This window comes from Dendrobates tinctorius, unplaced genomic scaffold (genome assembly GCF_039654945.1).
Source record: "Dendrobates tinctorius isolate UK_male_01 unplaced genomic scaffold, ASM3965494v1 ptg000060l, whole genome shotgun sequence".
NCBI classification, from domain to species: Eukaryota; Metazoa; Chordata; class Amphibia; order Anura; family Dendrobatidae; genus Dendrobates; species Dendrobates tinctorius.
In genome coordinates, this window is record NW_027361728.1 from 30,091,723 (window position 1) to 30,111,952 (window position 20,230).

The following is a 20,230-nucleotide window of genomic DNA, read 5'->3' on the forward strand; positions in this document are numbered from 1 at the left end:
GAGGTTCAAAAAGAAGGAAAAGATATGTCTGCATAGATAAAGAAAAATAGAAGAAGTGATGATACCTTTCCTTTCTTTTGTAATGAATTTTCTGTTTGGCTCAATAAATGGTTGTTTTTGCTGTTTTGTGTCAATGATTTTTTTTTGGACTCAATTTATCCATAAAGAAAAAAATGGCACTGTTGCACAGAGGAACCAGCAAAAAGCAGTAATTTTATCAAATTAGTTTATGAAATTGAAAACTAGGCTTGGATTGGTTACTATTAGCAGTAGGGGCTGGGTAAGAATAACAGATAAGAAGTCTTCATGTTGGAGGTTGGGTTTTTCATAATTTGGTTATCCCAATGTCAAAAGAGTGTTATATCCATAACTTACTATACATTGAAGAATCAAGCGTGAATGGAAATCCTCCACTTTTTAAAGAAAGCATAAATGCTTTGTTGCTTTGCATCTCAGGAACATCACATGGATCAATGTAAATAAGCGCTCCTCCAAATCCAGTTTCTTCCAACAATGAAAGCTGTGATGTAAAGCAAACACACAAAATGTATAAATTGTCTAAAATCTGCAATGTATGTTTTAAACGGTAACATAATGTATAGCCTGGGATGGCTCTGCGCATGCGCACACCGCAACATCATGACATTATGACCTTTCATTCACATACACAAAACCATATTGGGCCTCATGAGAGCCAGAAGGCCTTACCTAGCTTGAAGAAGCTAAGAATTTCAGTGTTCTTTCGAGCAAATCAAAACATGGGATTAGGACCAGACAAGTGACAGTGAGGAGCGGAGGTGACAGAAAAGTGAGCAGTAAGGCAAGTATAAGGATTTACTTTATTTTCTATATCTTATTTTTATTACGCTCTGGTGTTCAGAGAGACCTCGAAGCATAATAAGTAAAATTAAATTCAGAGAGGATAACTTCTCTGTGAATTGGATGTCCTGAAAAAAGAAACTCAACCAAGTGAATTCAAATTTTTCCTGGTCCACACATTTTTAATGCTCATGCCAAGAACACTCAGTTATATTCAAGAGGTTCTACATGGCCATAGAAATGAATGGCAAAAGCTATTCATATAGACTGCCATTGTGCGATAGGGCACATTCATCTAGATAGATGTGATACCATGGGAGGAACAAACATCAGGACATTTATGGACTTTTTCCTCAAGAAACAAGACCATAAATTGGAATTCTGTCTTAAAGCATCTCAGATAAGTGAGAAGCTCACAATAATATTATCCAACTTCACTGGCTTCAGAAGGAAGAATGATTTGGTGAAAAATAAACTACTACATATACAATTAATATAAAAGTGGTCTTGACAAAACATTTATATCAATCAACATTTATTTTAAACACAAAATACTTGCAGTTTTTAGCATTTTGTTTTGCATGAGAAAAACTTCACTAATTAATGGGGCATTATGACCTATATAATTAGGGAAATACATAGTAACATAGTAATTAAGGTTGAAGGGAGACTTTAAGTCCATCTAGTTCAATCCATATCCTATCTTAACCTGCCCTAACATGTTGATCCAGAGGAAGGCAAAAAAAAACCCATGTAGCAAACAGTAAACCTCACATTGGGGAAAAAAATTCCTTCCCGACTCCACACACGGCAATCAGACTTGCTCCCTGGATCAACGCAATATCAAGAAAACTAGTGTATATAACCTGTAATATTATACTTTTCAAGAAAGGCATCCAGATCCTTCTTAAATTTTAGTAGGGAATCACTCATTACAACATCATATGGCAGAGAGTTCCATAGTCTCACTGCTCTTTCAGTAAAGAATCCACGTCTGTGAGTATGCTTAAACCTTCTTTCCTCCAGACGTAGAAGATGCCCCCTTGTCCCCGTCACAGGTCTAAGAGTAAAAAGATCATTAGATAGGTCTTGGTATTGTCCCCTCATATATTTATACATTGTAATAAGATCACCCCTAAGCCTTTGATTTTCCAAACTAAATAACCCCAAGTGTAATAACCTGTCTTGGTATTGCAGACCCCCTAGTTCCCTAATAACCTTGGTCGCTCTTCTCTGCACCCGCTCCAGTTCAGCTATGTCTTTCTTATACACCGGAGACCAGAACTGTACACAGTATTCTAAGTGTGGGCGCACTAGTGACTTGTATAGAGGTAAAATTATGTTCTCCTCATGAGTATCTATGCCTCTTTTAATGCATCCCATTATTGTATTGAACCATTTTTAAAATATATCTAAAGCATGCAAATTTCAATTAAAATATCTTTATGAATGTTAGAGCAATTAGCACTTAGCTGGTGGCTTTAAAATGATAAATGTTCACTGGCCAGCAAACTTTAATATTTAATGGACACAGGATTAATATTTTACAACATCATAAATTTTAATGCTTTAGGTATGTTAAGTACCATGACACACATAATGATGTATACACTAAGTCCTCATTTAAAAACATAGGTTGACACATAGATGTATACCAAATATTATTGTGGACATATGCTTTTATATTGCATTTTATTATAAGGCAATACATGCAATATATGTTATATACAATACCAAAATGTTATTTTCTTAACAGTCAGTTCAGGTAGCTGACCATTAAAAAGAAGATTTTTAGCATTTATGTGATTTACTGATAGGTCTCGTGTTTTTCTGTGGATACAGTTTATTCTAGCATACACTAAAATGTAATGTAAAATGTGTGTTCTGTTCTGAACACCAAATGCATGTGCTAATTTATATTTTGTAACATAATTTAAACAGTAACACTTATTTCTGTATTTCAAGTGGTGATTTATGTAGATTGCTATTATAACCAAATTTAAGAATTAAGCCATTATGAATTAGTTTGGGAAATGTAAATGTACTGCTTATTTTATATTCACTCATATTCATGCCCAATGAAATTTTCCATACATTTTCACACTACACCCACAAAATGAAATGTATTTTTTGTGGATTTTAATTGATATACCAATACAAAGTAAAAAGTATTTGTGAAGTGTAAAGGAAATGATGCATGTTTTCTAATTTATTAAAAGTATAAATCTGAAAACTATGATGTGCATATGTAATTAGTTCCCGAGCCAATACTTTGTAAGACCACCTTTTGCTGCAGTTACTGTTGCAAGTTTTTTGGGGTATGTCTCTTCCAGCTTTGCACATCTAGAGGTTGAAATGTGTCCACATCCTTTTTACAAACTAGCTCTAGCTCAGTGAGATTGGATGGTGAGTATCTGGAAACAGTAATTGTCAAGTCTAGCCACAGATCCTCAATGAGATTTATCTCTGGACTTTGGCTGGGCCATACTTAAGCACATGAGTATGCTATGATTTAAACTATTCAATTGTAGAGCTGGCAGTATGTTTAGGGTTTTCACTTGCTGGAAGGTGAACCTATGCCCTAGTCTCAAGTCTTTTTCAGCCTCAACAGTCTTTCCTCTAGAGCTGCCCTGTAGTTAGCTCCATCCAGTCAATTCTGGTCAGCTTTCTCCATTCATGCTATAGAAAAGCATCCCCACATCATGATCCTATCATCACCATGTTTGATGCTGGAAATGACATTTTCAGAATCATATGCAGTATTATTTTTTTTTGCCACACAGAGCATTTTGCATTAAGCCCCCAAAAGTTCTACTTTGGTCTTATCTGACGAGAGCACCTTCTTCCACATGCCAACTGTGTCCACTACATTAATTTTGGTAAACTACAAAAGGAATTTTTTATAGCTTGCTTTCAAAAATGGCTTTCTTCTAGCCACTCTTCCATACTGGCCAGATTCAAGGAGTATACCACTAATAGCCTGTAGACAGATTCTCCCACCAGAGTAGATCCCTGTAGTGCCTCCAGTGCGACCATGGGTATTCTTGGCGGCTTCTCTAATTGGGCACCTTTGAGGACTCATATTTTATCACAGGCTAGTTTAGGAAGAATTATTTAAATAATGAATTGAAATTAGGCAGATTACCATTCGACTAGATGAACCATGTTGTTCACATTGGCTCATAGTGCAAGATACAGTTGTGCTCAAAAGTTTATATACCTCTGCAGATTTTTTGCTTACTTGGCCTTTTCATACAATACGAATGATAACGCCAAAACTTTTTCTCCACTCATGGTTAGTGGTTGGGTGTAACCATTTATTGTTAAACTACTGTGTTTTCTCTTTTTTGGTCTCTGTAGCGCCTCTGCCTTCTGCTTCATTTTCAATGCAGAGACGCAGACTTTATCACCACCGCAGCCCCTAACCTGTCCTTCATTTTTCCTCCATGTCTACCTGAAACCTAGGTGCGTGCACCGCTCGCAGGTCCCCGGGTACTATGATTAGGACGCACACTCCCTCTCTCTTAAAGGGACTGCATGCATCACCCTAAGGTGTCCCTTGCCAATAGGTGGCTGACACCTATTTAAGGCTCCTCCTCCAATATGGAGGTGCCTGAGCAATTTTGTTAGTTTGCCTTGCATGCTTGCTAGTTGTCAGGTTCCCCAGGTCCTACCGCCTGCTCATGCCCGTCTGTGCTCCTCTGTCCATCCGATGATACAGCCTGAAATCTGCCAATTCTCCTCAGTCTAACACCTGGTCCAGCTTGCATCTGCCTGTGCTCTTCAGTCTAACACAAGATCAAGCTTGCACCTTCCAGTGTGCCCCTCTGTTCAACACACAGGCTAAACTGCACCAGCCAGTGCTCTCCTGTTACTCTGCTGGTCCAGCCTGCACCAGCCAGTGCTTCTCTGTCTAACACCCACTCCAGTACACACCTGGCAGTGTCAATCTGTTCAGCACCTGGTCCAGTCTGCACTTGCCAGTACTCCTCTGTAGACACACACCCATACTGACTGCTGCACAAATGCCTAATATGTGGATGCTATATGTAATTTCAGCACACTGGGTCTCAGGAGGGAGGGTGCATTTAGATTTGGGAGTGCAGAATTTGCTGAATTTCAGTTGGTTGGTGAGGAGACATTTGGCTTTTCAAGTTCCCTTGTTGTACCACTAATATGGAAGCCCCCTATATATCCATTGACAAATGATGGACCTAAAGCTAGGTTCACATTTGCGTTTGAATCTGCAGAGTATCATCTGCATTCTCAAATGCATGCAAAAACGCATGCAGACGCATGTTTGCGCAGCTTTTTTATTCACATCATCTTACGCATGATGGCAAAAAACACAGCATTTACATGCACGTGTATGTGCTTTTGCATGCACTTGTGTTTTTATGCACATGCATTAGAAATTTCCAATTTTTTTCAGTAGCTTTTCCTTGACATCAGACACTTAGTAGGCGTGTCTCATGGGATATATATATATATATATACAGTGGGGCAAAAAAGTATTTAGTCAGTCAGCAATAGTGCAAGTTCCACCACTTAAAAAGATGAGAGGCGTCTGTAATTTACATCATAGGTAGACCTCAACTATGGGAGACAAACTGAGAAAAAAAAATCCAGAAAATCACATTGTCTGTTTTTTTTTCATTTTATTTGCATATTATGGTGGAAAATAAGTATTTGGTCAGAAACAAGCAATCAAGATTTCTGGCTCTCACAGACCTGTAACTTCTTCTTTAAGAGTCTCCTCTTTCCTCCACTCATTACCTGTAGTAATGGCACCTGTTTAAACTTGTTATCAGTATAAAAAGACACCTGTGCACACCCTCAAACAGTCTGACTCCAAACTCCACTATGGTGAAGACCAAAGAGCTGTCAAAGGACGCCAGAAACAAAATTGTAGCCCTGCACCAGGCTGGGAAGACTGAATCTGCAATAGCCAACCAGCTTGGAGTGAAGAAATCAACTGTGGGAGCAATAATTAGAAAATGGAAGACATACAAGACCACTGATAATCTCCCTCGATCTGGTGCTCCACGCAAAATCCCACCCCGTGGGGTCAGAATGATCACAAGAACGGTGAACAAAAATCCCAGAACCACGCGGGGGGACCTAGTGAATGAACTGCAGAGAGCTGGGACCAATGTAACAAGGCCTACCATAAGTAACACACTACGCCACCATGGACTCAGATCCTGCAGTGCCAGACGTGTCCCACTGCTTAAGCCTGTACATGTCCGGGCCCATCTGAAGTTTGCTAGAGAGCATTTGGATGATCCAGAGGAGTTTTGGGAGTATGTCCTATGGTCTGATGAAACCAAACTGGAACTGTTTGGTAGAAACACAACTTGTCGTGTTTGGAGGAAAAAGAATACTGAGTTGCATCCATCAAACACCATACCTACTATAAAGCATGGTGGTGGAAACATCATGCTTTGGGGCTGTTTCACTGCAAAGGGGCCAGGACGACTGATCCGGGTACATGAAAGAATGAATGGGGCCATGTATCGTGAGATTTTGAGTGCAAACCTCCTTCCATCAGCAAGGGCACTGAAGATGAAACGTGGCTGGGTCTTTCAACATGACAATGATCCAAAGCACACCGCCAGGGCAACGAAGGAGTGGCTTCGTAAGAAGCATTTCAAGGTCCTGGAGTGGCCTAGCCAGTCTCCAGATCTCAACCCTATAGAAAACCTTTGGAGGGAGTTGAAAGTCCGTGTTGCCAAGCGAAAAGCCAAAAACATCACTGCTCTAGAGGAGATCTGCATGGAGGAATGGGCCAACATACCAACAACAGTGTGTGGCAACCTTGTGAAGACTTACAGAAAACGTTTGACCTCTGTCATTGCCAACAAAGGATATATCACAAAGTATTGAGATTAAATTTTGTTTCTGACCAAATACTTATTTTCCACCATAATATGCAAATAAAATGAAAAAAAAACAGACAATGTAATTTTCTGGATTTTTTTTTCTCAGTTTGTCTCCCATAGTTGAGGTCTACCTTTGATGTAAATTACAGACGCCTCTCATCTTTTTAAGTGGTGGAACTTGCACTATTGCTGACTGACTAAATACTTTTTTGCCCCACTGTATATATAAACACACTGCACTGAGGAAATCCTCATCTTTTGCTGCTGTATCTAGCTGCAAGATGGATCTTTACCTGGACAGCTTCCTAGAAGATCTGGATTTACAACTGAAGTTGGCTGCTGCCTTTGCTTTTGCATGTTAAGAACACAGAAGAGAAAAACTGAGAAGAAGTAGTCATCGTTATTGGCAACATCCCATCCTTGAACTCCGAGAGAGCCGTGGAGCCTACCACTCTTTGTACATCGAGCTGCAGCAAAACCCGGAGAAGTTTTTTGACTACACTAGGATGTTGCAAAAGAGTTTGCATGACTTGCTGCTATGTGTCCAAGGATCCATCACCAGGCACGACACACACCTCCATCTAGCAATTCCTGAGCCCTGACACTCACTGTATCCCTCTGCTAGTAAAGCCAGAATTGAGCCCTTCTTTTCCTCACTTAATACTTTTCTTTTCAACTCCTTTGGCACGGTTAAAAGTAATTTTTTATTCCTATTACTTTTGGGATATTACTAGCACTCGTTCTTCCATCCAGCTTGTCCTATTGCAAGAGGATTGTGAACACCAAAGCAGGGTTTTTATACTTTCCCTCGCTAAATAATGTTTGGTTCAGGTGATCACCTAATCAGAAGCACATGGAGTAGAATGAGGTGTACTCTGGTTGAAATTCAACTGACAGTAGCTGTCAGACATGTTGAGAAGCTGATTTTTATAAACTATGCAGTGATCTCTTAATTTTTGCCAGAGCTGAATATATACACAAATAGTATTTGTACATTTTGGGGCACTTCCTTCCACAAATTTTACAATTTAATAAATAACATATGACTTGAAAGTTGCTGTAGAGGAAAGTTGCTGTAGAGGAAAGTTTTGTACGAGGAATCATCAAATATTTGAACTTTTATTGCAGGGTTATTATCTCTTGGAGATGTGTGTTGGGGACACATGCACCATTTAGGGCAGCATGGTGGTTCCGTAATTCACACTGGCTTCAAATCTTCACAAAAATATCAGTTGCAAGGGTATCCTCTCCTTGCATTTGCTTGGTTTTCATTTCACACTTAAGCCCCTGCCACACACAGCGATCTCACAGCTGAGTCACAAGTTTTATGATGCAAGAGCAATCTCACCAGCGAGATCGCTGTGTGTGACTTCTATCACCGACAGACCCCCCGGGTATCGCTGATCATTCTTGCTGCGTGTGCAGGCGGGAGACCAGCGATCAACAAGCAAGAGATTGTAACTAAGGTAAAAAGCGGGTTTCTAAGCACCGCGCGGCGCTTAGAAACGCTCTGTGTACCTTAGCTACCAGCGCACTGATGCAAGGAGCTGGTAACCAAGGTAAACAGTGGGTGTCTAGTGCCGCGCGGCACTTAGAAACCCGCTGTTTACCTTGGTTACCAGCTTCCTGCAACAGCACGCTGGGAACTAAGGTACACAGCCACGCGAGCGCTCGTTGTCGCTGATGCTGATCGCTAGTGAAGCTGCCTGTTTGGCAGCTCACCAGTGATCATGTAGCGACACATCAGCAATCCTGACAAGTTGATATAGTTTTCGGGATCGCTGGTGAGTCACTATGTGTGACAGGGCCCTTAGATTGTGAATCCCAATAGGGACAGTGATGACGACGATGTGTGTAGCATGCTGTGTATACAGGTTGTGTGGATTGCTGTGACAAGTGATTTATGCTCAATTTGCAGCCTGAGTGTAAGGGTCCCGTCACACTCAGCGATCTCGCTAGTGAGATCGCTGATTTTGTGACACATCAGCGATCTCACCAGCGAGATCGCTGTGTGTGACGGGGATCAGCGACGGCCTCCCTGCCGGTTATTGCTGATCATGCTCGAGCGGCCTGGGCCGTTTTTCCATCGCTGGTCTCCCGCTGCCCAGCACGCATCGCTGCATGTGGCAGCGAGAGACCAGCGATCAGCGATGCTGGACGCTGGTTTCTAATGTAAACGTCGGGTAACCAGGAGCCGTGGCTCCTGGATACCCGCTGTTTTCCTTGGAAACCGACATACACGCTGGTTGCCAAGGTAAACAGCGGGTATACAGGAGTTGCGCGGCTCCTAGATACCCGACATTTACATTAGAAACCAGCATCCAGTGTCGCTGGTCCTGATAGCTGGGTCTGTCTATGTGACAGCTCACCAGCGATCAGCCTAACAATGTCCCAGCAATCCCATCCATGTCGGATCGTTGGTGGGATCGCTGGGACATCGTTATGTGTGACTGGGGCTTAAGATGAGTGCAAGATTAAGTGAATGCTCATAATAATTTGTAATTGCACATAACAACTGTATTAGGAATTAAATAATGATCATTATCACAGTCACCTGCATATGACCTGCATGCTCTGCTTTTCTGGTCAATTTTCCTTTGGAATTTGTATAGCCATTGTCAGTCTAGACCAGGGGTGGGGAACCTCAGGCCCCAGGGCCATTTACGGCCCTCGATGACCTTTTATCAGGCCCCCAAGCAGATTCTCAGGGACAGCATTCTTGGGCAGGGAGCTGTATTTTGATTGCCACAAGCTCATTCATTTCTTCTTGCTCTGTTAGCACACACACGCAGTGTTCACTACTGAACACTGAAGGGCATGCAATGAAAGATTAAGTCATGAAACCAGTGCCAGAGTCAGGATGTACTTTGTTGGTGGAGTTTGCACGGCCCCCGAAGGATGGTATAAATATCCAAATGGCCCTTGGAAGAAAAAAGATTCTTCACCCCTGGTCTAGACCCTAACTTTAACACATTAAAACCATCATATACTGTAAGTAATGATTTTAACATATATAAGAGTATTAAATTAAATGTTTGTTAAATCTGGTCATTGCCTTTCATATGAGACTGGCATGTAGGACGTAATACAAAGAGCTTAAAGTGGATCATTTTTTTTAAAGTTAAACATAGATGTTATCTGACAGATGAGCTCAGGGAAAAGTAGTTTATATCATACAACCATCACATGAAAGTGATTGTTATAACGGGAACATTGTTATCTCAGCACTCTGTGGAATCTCAAAACTCTATTGGAACTAAAGAAACAAAGCTAGTTCTCAATTTTCTAAAGGTCAGAATGAGGTTATTACTGCAGTGGTCAGCAAGAGCTGGTACTGTAAATCTCCTAAAAATAGCTCACTTTTTAAATACCATATATAGAAAAGCCTGTGCTTAAAAGCAGAGATAAGCGTACCATTGCCTTTAACACATTTTCAGCTGAACTGTATAGTATCATTGTAGTAAAATTGAAATAAGTCACTTATCCAATGTCATATCAAGATTGTTTCTATTTCTGAATTGTAAAGCACTGCAAAATATGCTGGAGCTAAACCAAAAATATTACTACTGTATGTTGTAGGTAACAATTTAAAGTCTGCAACAGGGGCGGACACTGACAGCTTGGGGCCCCTGTGCAAGAAATGTGTCTGGGCCCCCTTCCTTTTATGGCAACAAAGCTATAATATATATATATATATATATATATATATATATATATATATATATATATATATTGCACCACACACATGCATGTAAATATTACATAGTCTCCTTTATTATGTATACTGCCGTCTCTTATTATGCAGTGCCCTCTCTTGCTATGTACAGCACCGTTCCCTACATATTGGATTACATAGAGCCCTGTTTTTTATTACATACCATCCTGTCTTGTTAGCTGTAAAATGCAAAGATGGCTAGGAAAGCTTCCTTTCTAATGGAGGAGATGATGGACTGATAGTCTGGTCACCGGCTCCTCCATCAGCAGTCATTTTATATCTAAAAAGAGAGGAGACTTTGTAATAAAAGAGGGCACTGTTAATAACAAAATTAAAAAAATACACTAAGTAAGGGACAGCACTATACATAACAGCAGAGGAAGCTATATAATAAGGGACGGCACCATATATAACTAGAGAGGATGGTAGGTAATAAGGGACGTGTTATCTAATATTTAAAGCTCACGTGTGTATATGTATGTATGTATGTATGTATGTATGTATGTGTGTGTGTGTGTATGTCCAGGATAGGCATCCGCACCGTCGCAGCTACAGCCACAAAATTTTGCACAGTCACACGTCTGGACCCCGAGAGCGTCTTAAGCTATGTTGTGAGGCAAAATTTTAACCCCGTGCGTTCCAATTCACCAAACAATTTTGCCCCTATCTATATACTGGGGAAAAAGTGTGTGCGCGTCAAGCCCCGCCCCTCATTATGATGTCATAATGCCCCTATCTACATACTGGGGAAACAGTGTGTGCGTATCAAGCCCTGCCCCTCATTATGATGTCACAATGGTTGCCATGGCGACGCTGATGTCATCATAGGTTGCAAGCCCCACCGCTCATTATGATGTCATAATGGTTGACTATGGGATGGAGGATGTGTGATGGGTATATGGGCACTGGACTATGGAATGGAGGATATGTATGAGGGGTATTTGGACACGGGACTATGGGATGGAGGATGTGTGATGGGTATATGGGCACTGGACTATGGGATGGAGGATGTGTGATGGGCATATGGGCACTGGACTATGGGATGGAGGATTTGTGATGGGTATATGGGCACGGGACTATGGGATGGCGGATATATATGATGGGTATATGGGCACAGGACTATGGGATGGAGGATATGTATGATGGGTATATGGGCATGGGATTATGAGATGAAGGATGTGTGATGGGTATATGGGCACTCGACTATGAGATGGCGAATATGTATGATGGGTATATGGGCATGGGACTATGGGATGGAGGATGTGTGATGGGTATATGGGCATGGGACTATGGGATGGAGGATGTGTGATGGGTATATGGGCACTCGACTATGGGATGGAGGATATGTACAATGGGTATATGGGATGGAGGATGTGTGATGGGTATATGGGAACGGGACTATGGGATGGAGGATAATTATAATTTGTTATAACTAAACACAGTTACTATGCCCGGGCAGCGCCGGGCTCTTCAGCTAGTACATAATAAAAGAGAAAACTATGTAACTAAGGATGGTGTTATACAGAATTAGTGAGTACACTATATGCTAAGGGACTGTGTTATACATAATAAGTACGTATACTATATGCTAAGGGACTGTGTTAGACATAATAAGTGAGTACACTATATACTAAGGGACTGTGTTAGACAAAATAAGCAATAATAATGTCTTCCTCCACCTCCCCCTGTTCCTACGTCCATTATAAGTCCCACTTCCTCCCATCCCAATCCCCTAAACCCCTCATTGTCCTCCTCTCCCCACATCCCAATATTGTCCTCTTCCCCACCCCATCATTGCCCTCTTTCCCACCTATATCATTGCCTTCTTCCCCACCACTATCATTGCCTTCTCCCCTGCCACCCCATCATTGCCCTTTCCACCACCTCCATCATTGCCTTCTCCTCCACCACCCCATCATTGCCTCCTTCCCCATCACTCCCATCATTGTCTTTTCCACTACCACCATCATTGCTTTCTCCCCCACCCCATCATTGCCCTTTCCACCACTTCCACCATTTCCTCTTCCCCCACCATCCCCATCATTGCCCACTCCATCACCCCCATCATGGCCTTCTCCCCATCACCCCCATCATGGCCTTTTCCCCATCACCTCCATCAAGGCCTTTTTCCCATCACCTCCATCATGGCATTTTCCCCATCACCTCCATCATGGCATTCTTCCCATCACCTCCATCATGGCCTTTTCCCCCATCACCTCCATCAAAGCCTTCTTCCCATCACCTCCGCCATGGCCTTTTACCCATCATGTCCATCAAGGCCTTTTTCCCATCACCTCCATCATGGCCTTTTTCGCATCACTTCCATCCTGGCCTCCTTCCCATCACCTCCATCATGGCCTTCTTCCTATCACCTCCATCATGGCCTTCTTCCCATCACCTCTATCATGGCCTTTTCCCCATCACCTCCATCAAGGCCTTTTTCCCATTACCTCCATCATGGCATTTTCCCCATCACCTCCATCATGGCAATTTCCCCATCACCTCCATCATGGCCTTTTCCCCATCACCTCAATAAAAACCTTCTCCCCATCACCCCCATCATGGCCTTCTCCCTATCACCTCCATCATGGCCTTCTTCCCATCACCTCTATCATGGCCTTTTACCCATCACCTCAATAAAAACCTTCTCCCCATCACCCCCATCATGGCCTTCTCCCTATCACCTCCATCATGGCCTTCTTCCCATCACCTCTATCATGGCCTTTTACCCATCACCTCCATCATGGCCTTCTTCCCATCACCTCTATCATGGCCTTTTACCCATCACCTCCATCATGGCCTTCTTCCCATCACCTCTATCATGGCCTTTTCCCCATCACCTCCATCAAGGCCTTTTTCCCATCACCTCCATCATGGCATTTTCGCCATCACCTCCATCATGGCCTTTTTCCCATCACCTCCATCATGGCATTTTCGCCATCACCTCCATCATGGCCTTTTCCCCATCACCTCAATAAAAACCTTCTCCCTATCACCCCCATCATGGCCTTCTCCCTATCACCTCCATCATGGCCTTCTTCCCATCACCTCCATCATGGCCTTCTTCCCATCACCTCCATCATGGCCTTCTTCCCATCACCTCCATCATGGCCTTCTTCCCATCACCTCCATCATGGCCTTTTCCCCATCACCTTCATCAAGGCCTTTTCCCCATCACCTCCATCATGGCCTTCTTCCCATCACCTCCATCATGGCCTTTTCCCCATCACCTCCATCAAGGCCTTTTCCCCATCACCTCCATCAAGGCCTTCTCCCCATCACCTCCATCATGGCCTTCTCCCCATCACCTCCATCAAGGCCTTCTCCACATCACCTCCATCAAGGCCTTCTCCCAATCACCTCCATGAAGGCTTTCTCCCCATCACCTCCATCAAAGCTTTCTCCCCATCACCTCCATCAAGGCCTTCTCCCAATCACCCCATCATGGCCTTCTCCACCTACACACACACATACACATCGATACACACGACACACACACATACACACGACACATACATACATACATGCACACACATCCACTTCACACACATACTACATCATTGCCTTCTCCCATCACTCCCCATCACACTACATACATACACAGTCACACGCACACACACACACAGCAGCAGTGACAGGCAGGACAGTACCTCACATGACGTCCGCTCTGCAGCTTCACCACATCCGCCATCTTGCTGCTTCCTGTGTCTCTCTGGCACAGCAGCCACGCTGCTGAATGATGACACAGGAATCGCTGGCACCGGGCAGGAAGGATTCTTTCAGCTCCGCTCCTGCTGTTTTCTCTTGCAGGCAGCGGAGCTGTTGGGAGCTCTCCCTGCCCGCCGCTACACATGAGGGCAATCCGGCCAGGGGCCCCCCAGAGCCTCTGGCATGGAGAAACCGGTCAGATTGCCCTCATCATTAGCCGCCCTGCAGGGGCCCCCTGGAGCCTCTGGGCCCCCCGGCAATGCACCGGTTGAACCGGCGGTATGTCCGTCCATGGTCTGCAATTTTAAAGATGACTTTAGAACATGGAGAAAATAAAAAATAGAAAAAATGTAATATTTTAAAGAGTACCTACCACTAGAGATAACTAAATCTTTTGAAATTAAAATTTTTCAGAAAAATAATATTTGTATTAATCCCTTCATGACCAAGCCTATTTTGACCTTAATGACCAGGCCATTTTTAGCAATTCTAGAAGCAAAATAGGAGAGAGGAGGGGGCGCTCCTGGTGTGATTCCCGGTGGTCAAATAGAGTAGGTTAGGAACAAAGTGCACTAACCTACCGTGGTTATGCTGCCGGCATAACCACTTTTTTAGAGCCTGCTCTGCTTATCAGGCACCATTCGTCATCCTGGCTTCCAGGTTCCAAGGTTAGCCGGTCACAAGGGGCATCATGTGATGCTGATGTCACCACAGGTCCTCCGTCTTTCAGGTCTTGCAGGCTGGTTGGAAGCCTGCTGGGTCCATGCTGCACCAAGCCGCTCACCCAGAAGGGTGTAAAATACAAGGAAAGAGAAGTACGGTTGATTAGGGCGCTCAGACCAAGACAGACACTTGTTTTGAATGGAAAAGAAACTTCTTTACTTGGTCATTATGTCCTCACAAAGCTTTTTGGCAGTGAATGCGCCTTCATCAGGTGTTTAGCAATTCTGACCAGTGTCAATTTATGAGGTAATATCTCAGGAACGCTTCAATGGATCCTAGCAATTCTGAGGGTTAAAAGTTGACCAGTGATTTCTCATTTTTACAACAAAATTTACAAAACCACTTTTTTCAGGGACCACCTCACATTTGAAGTTACTTTGAGGGGTCTATATGGCAGAAAATACCCAAAAGTGATACCATTCTAAAAGCTGCACCCCTCAAGCTGCTCAAAACAACATTCAACAAGATTATTAACCCTTCAGGTGCTTCACAGGAACTAAAGCAACATGGAAGGAAAAAATGGACATTTTAATTTTTCCAACAAAAATTTTCTTTTAGCATCAATTTTTTTCATTTTCACATGGGCAACAGGATACAATGGATCCTAAAATTTGTTGGTAAATTTCTCCTGAGTACACCGATACCTCACATGTGGTCATAAACCACTGTTTGGGCGCACGGCAGGGCTCAGAAGGGAAGGAGCGCCATTTGACTTTTTGAATAGAAAATTAGTTCCAATCGTTAGCGGACACCATGTCGCATTTGCAGAGCCCCTGTGTGCCTAAACAGTGAAAAAACCCACAAGGGACACCATTTTGGAAACTAGATCCCTTAAGGAACTTATCTAGATGTGTGGTGAGCACTTTGAACCCCCAAGTGCTTCACAGATCTTTATAACGCAGAGCAGTGAAAATAAAAAAAATCATTTTTTTTCCTTAAAAATGATTTTTAGCCTGCTATTTTTTATTTTCACAAGGCTAACAGGAGAAATTGGACCACAAAAGTTGTTGCTCAATTTGTCCTGAGTTCACTGATATCCCATATGCGGGTGGGGCATCACTGTTTAGGCACATGTCAGGGCTCAGAAGAGAAGTAGTGACGCTTTGAAATGCCGACTTGATGGAATGGTCTGCGGGCATCATATTACATTTGCAGAGCCCCTGATGCACCTAAACAGTAGAAACTCCCCACAAGTGACCCCATTTTGGAAACTAGACCCCCCAAGGAACTTATCTAGATGTGTGGTGAGCACTTTGAACCCCAAAGTGCTTCACAGAAGTTTATAACGCAGAGCCATGAAAATAAAAAATCATTTTTTTCTTCAAAAAATGATTTTTTAGCCCGCAATTTTTTATATTCCCAAGGTTAACAGGAGAAATTAGACCCCCAAAGTTGTTGTGCAATTTTTCCTGAGTACGCTGATACCCCATATGTTGGGGTAAACCACTGTTTGGGCACACGTTGGGGCTTGGAAGGGAGTGAGCACCGTTTGACTTTTTGAACGCAAAATTGGCTGGAATCAATGGTGGCACCATGTCACGTTTGGAGAACCACTGATGTGCCTAAATAGGCACAATTCTAACTCCAACCCTAACCCCAACACACCCCTAACTCTAATCCTAAACCCTAACCATAACCCTAACCCACCCCTAACCCTAATCCCAACCCTAGCCATAACCCTAACCCACCCCTAACCCTAACCATAACCCTAACCACAAGCCTAACCCTAATCTTAACCCTAATTCCAACCCTAACCCTAATTCTAACCCTAACCCTAATTCTAACCCTAATTCCAACCCTAACAGAAAAATAAAATAAAAATATTTTATCTATTTTATTTTTTGTCCCTACCTATGGGGGTGATAAGGAGGGGTTATTTACTATTTTTTTTATTTTGATCACTGTGATAGATCCTATCACAGTGATCAAAATGAATGAATGGAATCTGCCTCTTGGCAGATTCAACAGGCACAATGCACATGCGCCGGATATTTTTGAAGATGGCAGTGCCCATGATCTGGGATGGAGGGACACCGGGAGCCACAGTGGGACTCAAAGAGTACTGGGGGAGAGGGGAGGTGATTGGAGGGCAGGGGGGAGTGGAGGGAAGGGGAGGGGGAGCAAATGATGACAGCGGTAGCAGATAGTCGCCGTCAGTCGTGGGGGGGGTCGAATCGGTGTCTCCAGCCATGCCTAATACTATTTCATGGCTGGATTGCAATATTTCATCAAATTTCATTGATGAAATATTACTATCGCTCTGATTGGCTGTTTCACTTTCAACAGCCAATCAGAGCGATCGTAGTCATGGAGGGGCAAAGCCACCCCCCGGGGTGAAGCACAAAGGGTCGTGTATCTGCGGGTCGGGTGTCCTTTCAGTGACCCCGGTCACCCGACCCGCAGGAATGTGATTTATACCATGATGCCTATGTTGGCATCACTGGTCATAATGGCACAGGTTTTCATGATGCCAATGTAGGCGTCATTGGTCGGGAAGGGGTTAAACTGCAATACTGCTCAGTCTACATTTACCCTTAAGAGGCATGTGCAACATTTAGAGGTCTCCTATAAGTGTATCCAACCACTATCATATTCCTTAAAGCAAAGCCTGAGTAATGTCAAAGTGACCTCACCATAGAAACAGAAGGTAGCTGGGTAGAATCTACAGCCCATTAATTAACACAGTTATTTCATATTTGTTTAAACTGTCCAAAATCTGTCCGTCTAAGGCATTTGTGATCAGGCAGACCATTCTGTGTGGAGGTCAGAGGTAACATCACATTGCTGTGACTAAGACACATAATGTGGCATATATTCTACAATGACTTCCACCTCCTATGCACTGATACACTAATCGGAGACAATTGAAGCCAATTGTGACCCACATGTGGCAGTTCTACTGCACAAGCCACTATTACTAGTTAAGATAGCAGTGTTTCCTACATTCTTAGCCATGGTATTGTTTGTTTAGTTTTAACTTTCTCTATTCTCTCCATTGCCCTTACCACTTTTTCTTTAACCACACATTTTGTGCAATAGTGTAATTAGGTTTTGACAATCTTTCCAACTCAAATTGTTCATCACTTGGCAAAAAAATAGAATAGTAAAATGCTAAGTGAGAAGGTACACATAGAGAGTAGAGTATGGCAGCAGATCACAGTATATGTGTAGTATGTAAATTTGTCAAATTGGACTGGTAAAACTGATGTGCAAAAACAGACATGCAGAGCTATAAGTCTACAATTTTTTTTACATTTTTTTTCTCTTTAACAAAACTCAACTAGTTCTCCAAAAATAATATTACCGTTTATACTTGTGTATAAGTCGACCCCAGTATAAGTAGAGGCACCTAATTTTGCAGTGAAAAACTGGGAAAACTTATTGACTCAAGTGTAAGCTGGGTATGTATTGTCCCCTCATTCCTATCCTGGAATGCATGGTTCCTCATCCCCATCCTTGTATGCATGGCTCCTTATTTCCATTCTTGTCTGCATGGCTCTTTGTCTGCATGGCTCCTTATTCACATCCTTGTCTGCATGACTCCTTATTCACATCCTTGTCTGCATGGCTGCTTATTCCCTTCCTTGTCTGCATGGCTTCTTATTTCCATCCTTGCATGCATGGCTCCTCATCCCTATCCTTGTATGTGTGGCCCCTATGAGAAAAGCATGAAAAAGCAAAAACATCCTACCTACCTTCCCTGCATGCCCTCGCAGCTTCTTGTTCCGGTGCCAGCAGCTCCTGCAGCTGGGCAATCATGTGTCCCAGCTCATTAAATTAATGAATATTCACCTCTCTCCATGCCTGTGGGAGTGGAGAAAGTTGAATATTCATTACCTTAATGAGAGTGGCTGCAGCTGTAACTGTGCAGGTTATAAGAGAAATGAATATTTATTGCCAGTGCAGTGAATATTCATTTCTCTTTTGTATCCGGCACAGGTTTTAGCCTCCTGTGACCTGCTGCTCCATCACTCCCCTTCCCCTGCCGTCTTCTGGGACAATGACTCATTAATAAGCTGAGGAGGGCATTTCAAGCACAAAAAATGTGCTTAAAAACTCGGCTAAGGCTGTGTGCCCACGTTGCATTTTTGTAAGCATTTCCGCAGCATTTGTGCCAGATCAGACGCTGCAGAAACGCTTACAAGATGCTTCCAATTAATTTGCATGCGTTTTTGGCTTTTTGTGCCAATGCATGCATTTTTAACCGCTCAGGAATCACTTAGCGGCTAAAAACGCAGCATGCTCATTAATTTTCGCATAGCTGAGTGTTTTTAGCATTCCCACAATGTTCCCAGAAAATGCGTGTCAAAAAAACCACGCAAGAATCTTGCGGAAAAAGACGCGTGTTTTCTGGGAAAGGTGATGCAATTCCTGAGCGTTTAAAAACACTAGCGTGGGCACATAGCCTAATACATGAGAATAAATGGTAATTAGTTAATTTTGGTAAATTAATTTTAATAAATATGTAAAAAAAAAAAAAATCCAGCTAGAGTAACAGGGCTCTGTATTAGTGTGGCATGTGCGCAAGTTCGGACCCAACTTTTACTCTAAAGTGATATCCTTTATGCAATTGGAGGCTGGCAGCTAACATCAGCTGCAGGGCGCACATCGCCGGCGTCTGACGTCACTGTCAGTCGCCGGCGAGTGCGCGCTTCAGCTGCGTGGAGGGATGGAGCCTCGCTGCTCGAGCACGGCCAGGTAAGAAGAACTTTTTTTTTTTTTTTCTTTTGAGAGCGGTGATCCGGGGGGCCTGGGGCAAACTGTGAGACAGGGGCAGAATGCTGGACGCTGGGGCAGAATGCTGGATGCTGGGGCAGAATGCAGACACGGGGGTAGAATGTTTGACACGGAGGCAGAATGCAAAGCACGGGGGCAGAATGCTGGATGCTGGGGGCAGAATGCTGGACGCTGGAGCAGAATGCTGGACATGGGACAGAATGCTGGACCCTGGGGCAGAATGCTGGACCCTGGGGCAGAATGCTGGACCCTGGGGCAGAATGCTGGACCCTGGGGCAGAATGCTGGACACTGGGGCAGAATGCTGGACACTGGGGCAGAATGCTGGACACTGGGGCAGAATGCTGGACACTGGGGCAGAATGCTGGACACTGGGGCAGAATGCTGGACACTGGGGCAGAATGTTGGACACTGAGGCAGGAGGCAAGACTTGGAGGCAGAATGCTGGACACGGGTAGACTGTTGGACACTGGGGCAGAATGCTGGAAACTGGGGCAGAATGCTGGACGCTGGGGAAGATTGTGACAATGAGACACAGGAGGGGGCAGAATGAGACAGTAAGACACAGGAGGGGGAAGAATGTGAGACATGGGGCAGAAAGTGAGACACAGGGCATGATTGGAGACACAAGGCAGAATGGAGATACG

General features: G+C 43.4%; 1 protein-coding gene across 10 annotated transcripts in view; it reads right to left on the reverse strand.

The window, feature by feature from the left end:
• Positions 1–20,230, reverse strand: part of NAALADL2 (N-acetylated alpha-linked acidic dipeptidase like 2) — a 1,451,400-nt gene that overhangs the window by 665,000 nt on the left and 766,170 nt on the right. For all 10 annotated transcript variants that reach the window (XM_073578823.1, XM_073578822.1, XM_073578821.1 and 7 more), the window contains one exon: positions 376–520. In XM_073578823.1, the coding sequence (XP_073434924.1) occupies positions 376–520 (145 nt within the window). The remainder of the gene's footprint in view (positions 1–375; positions 521–20,230) is intronic.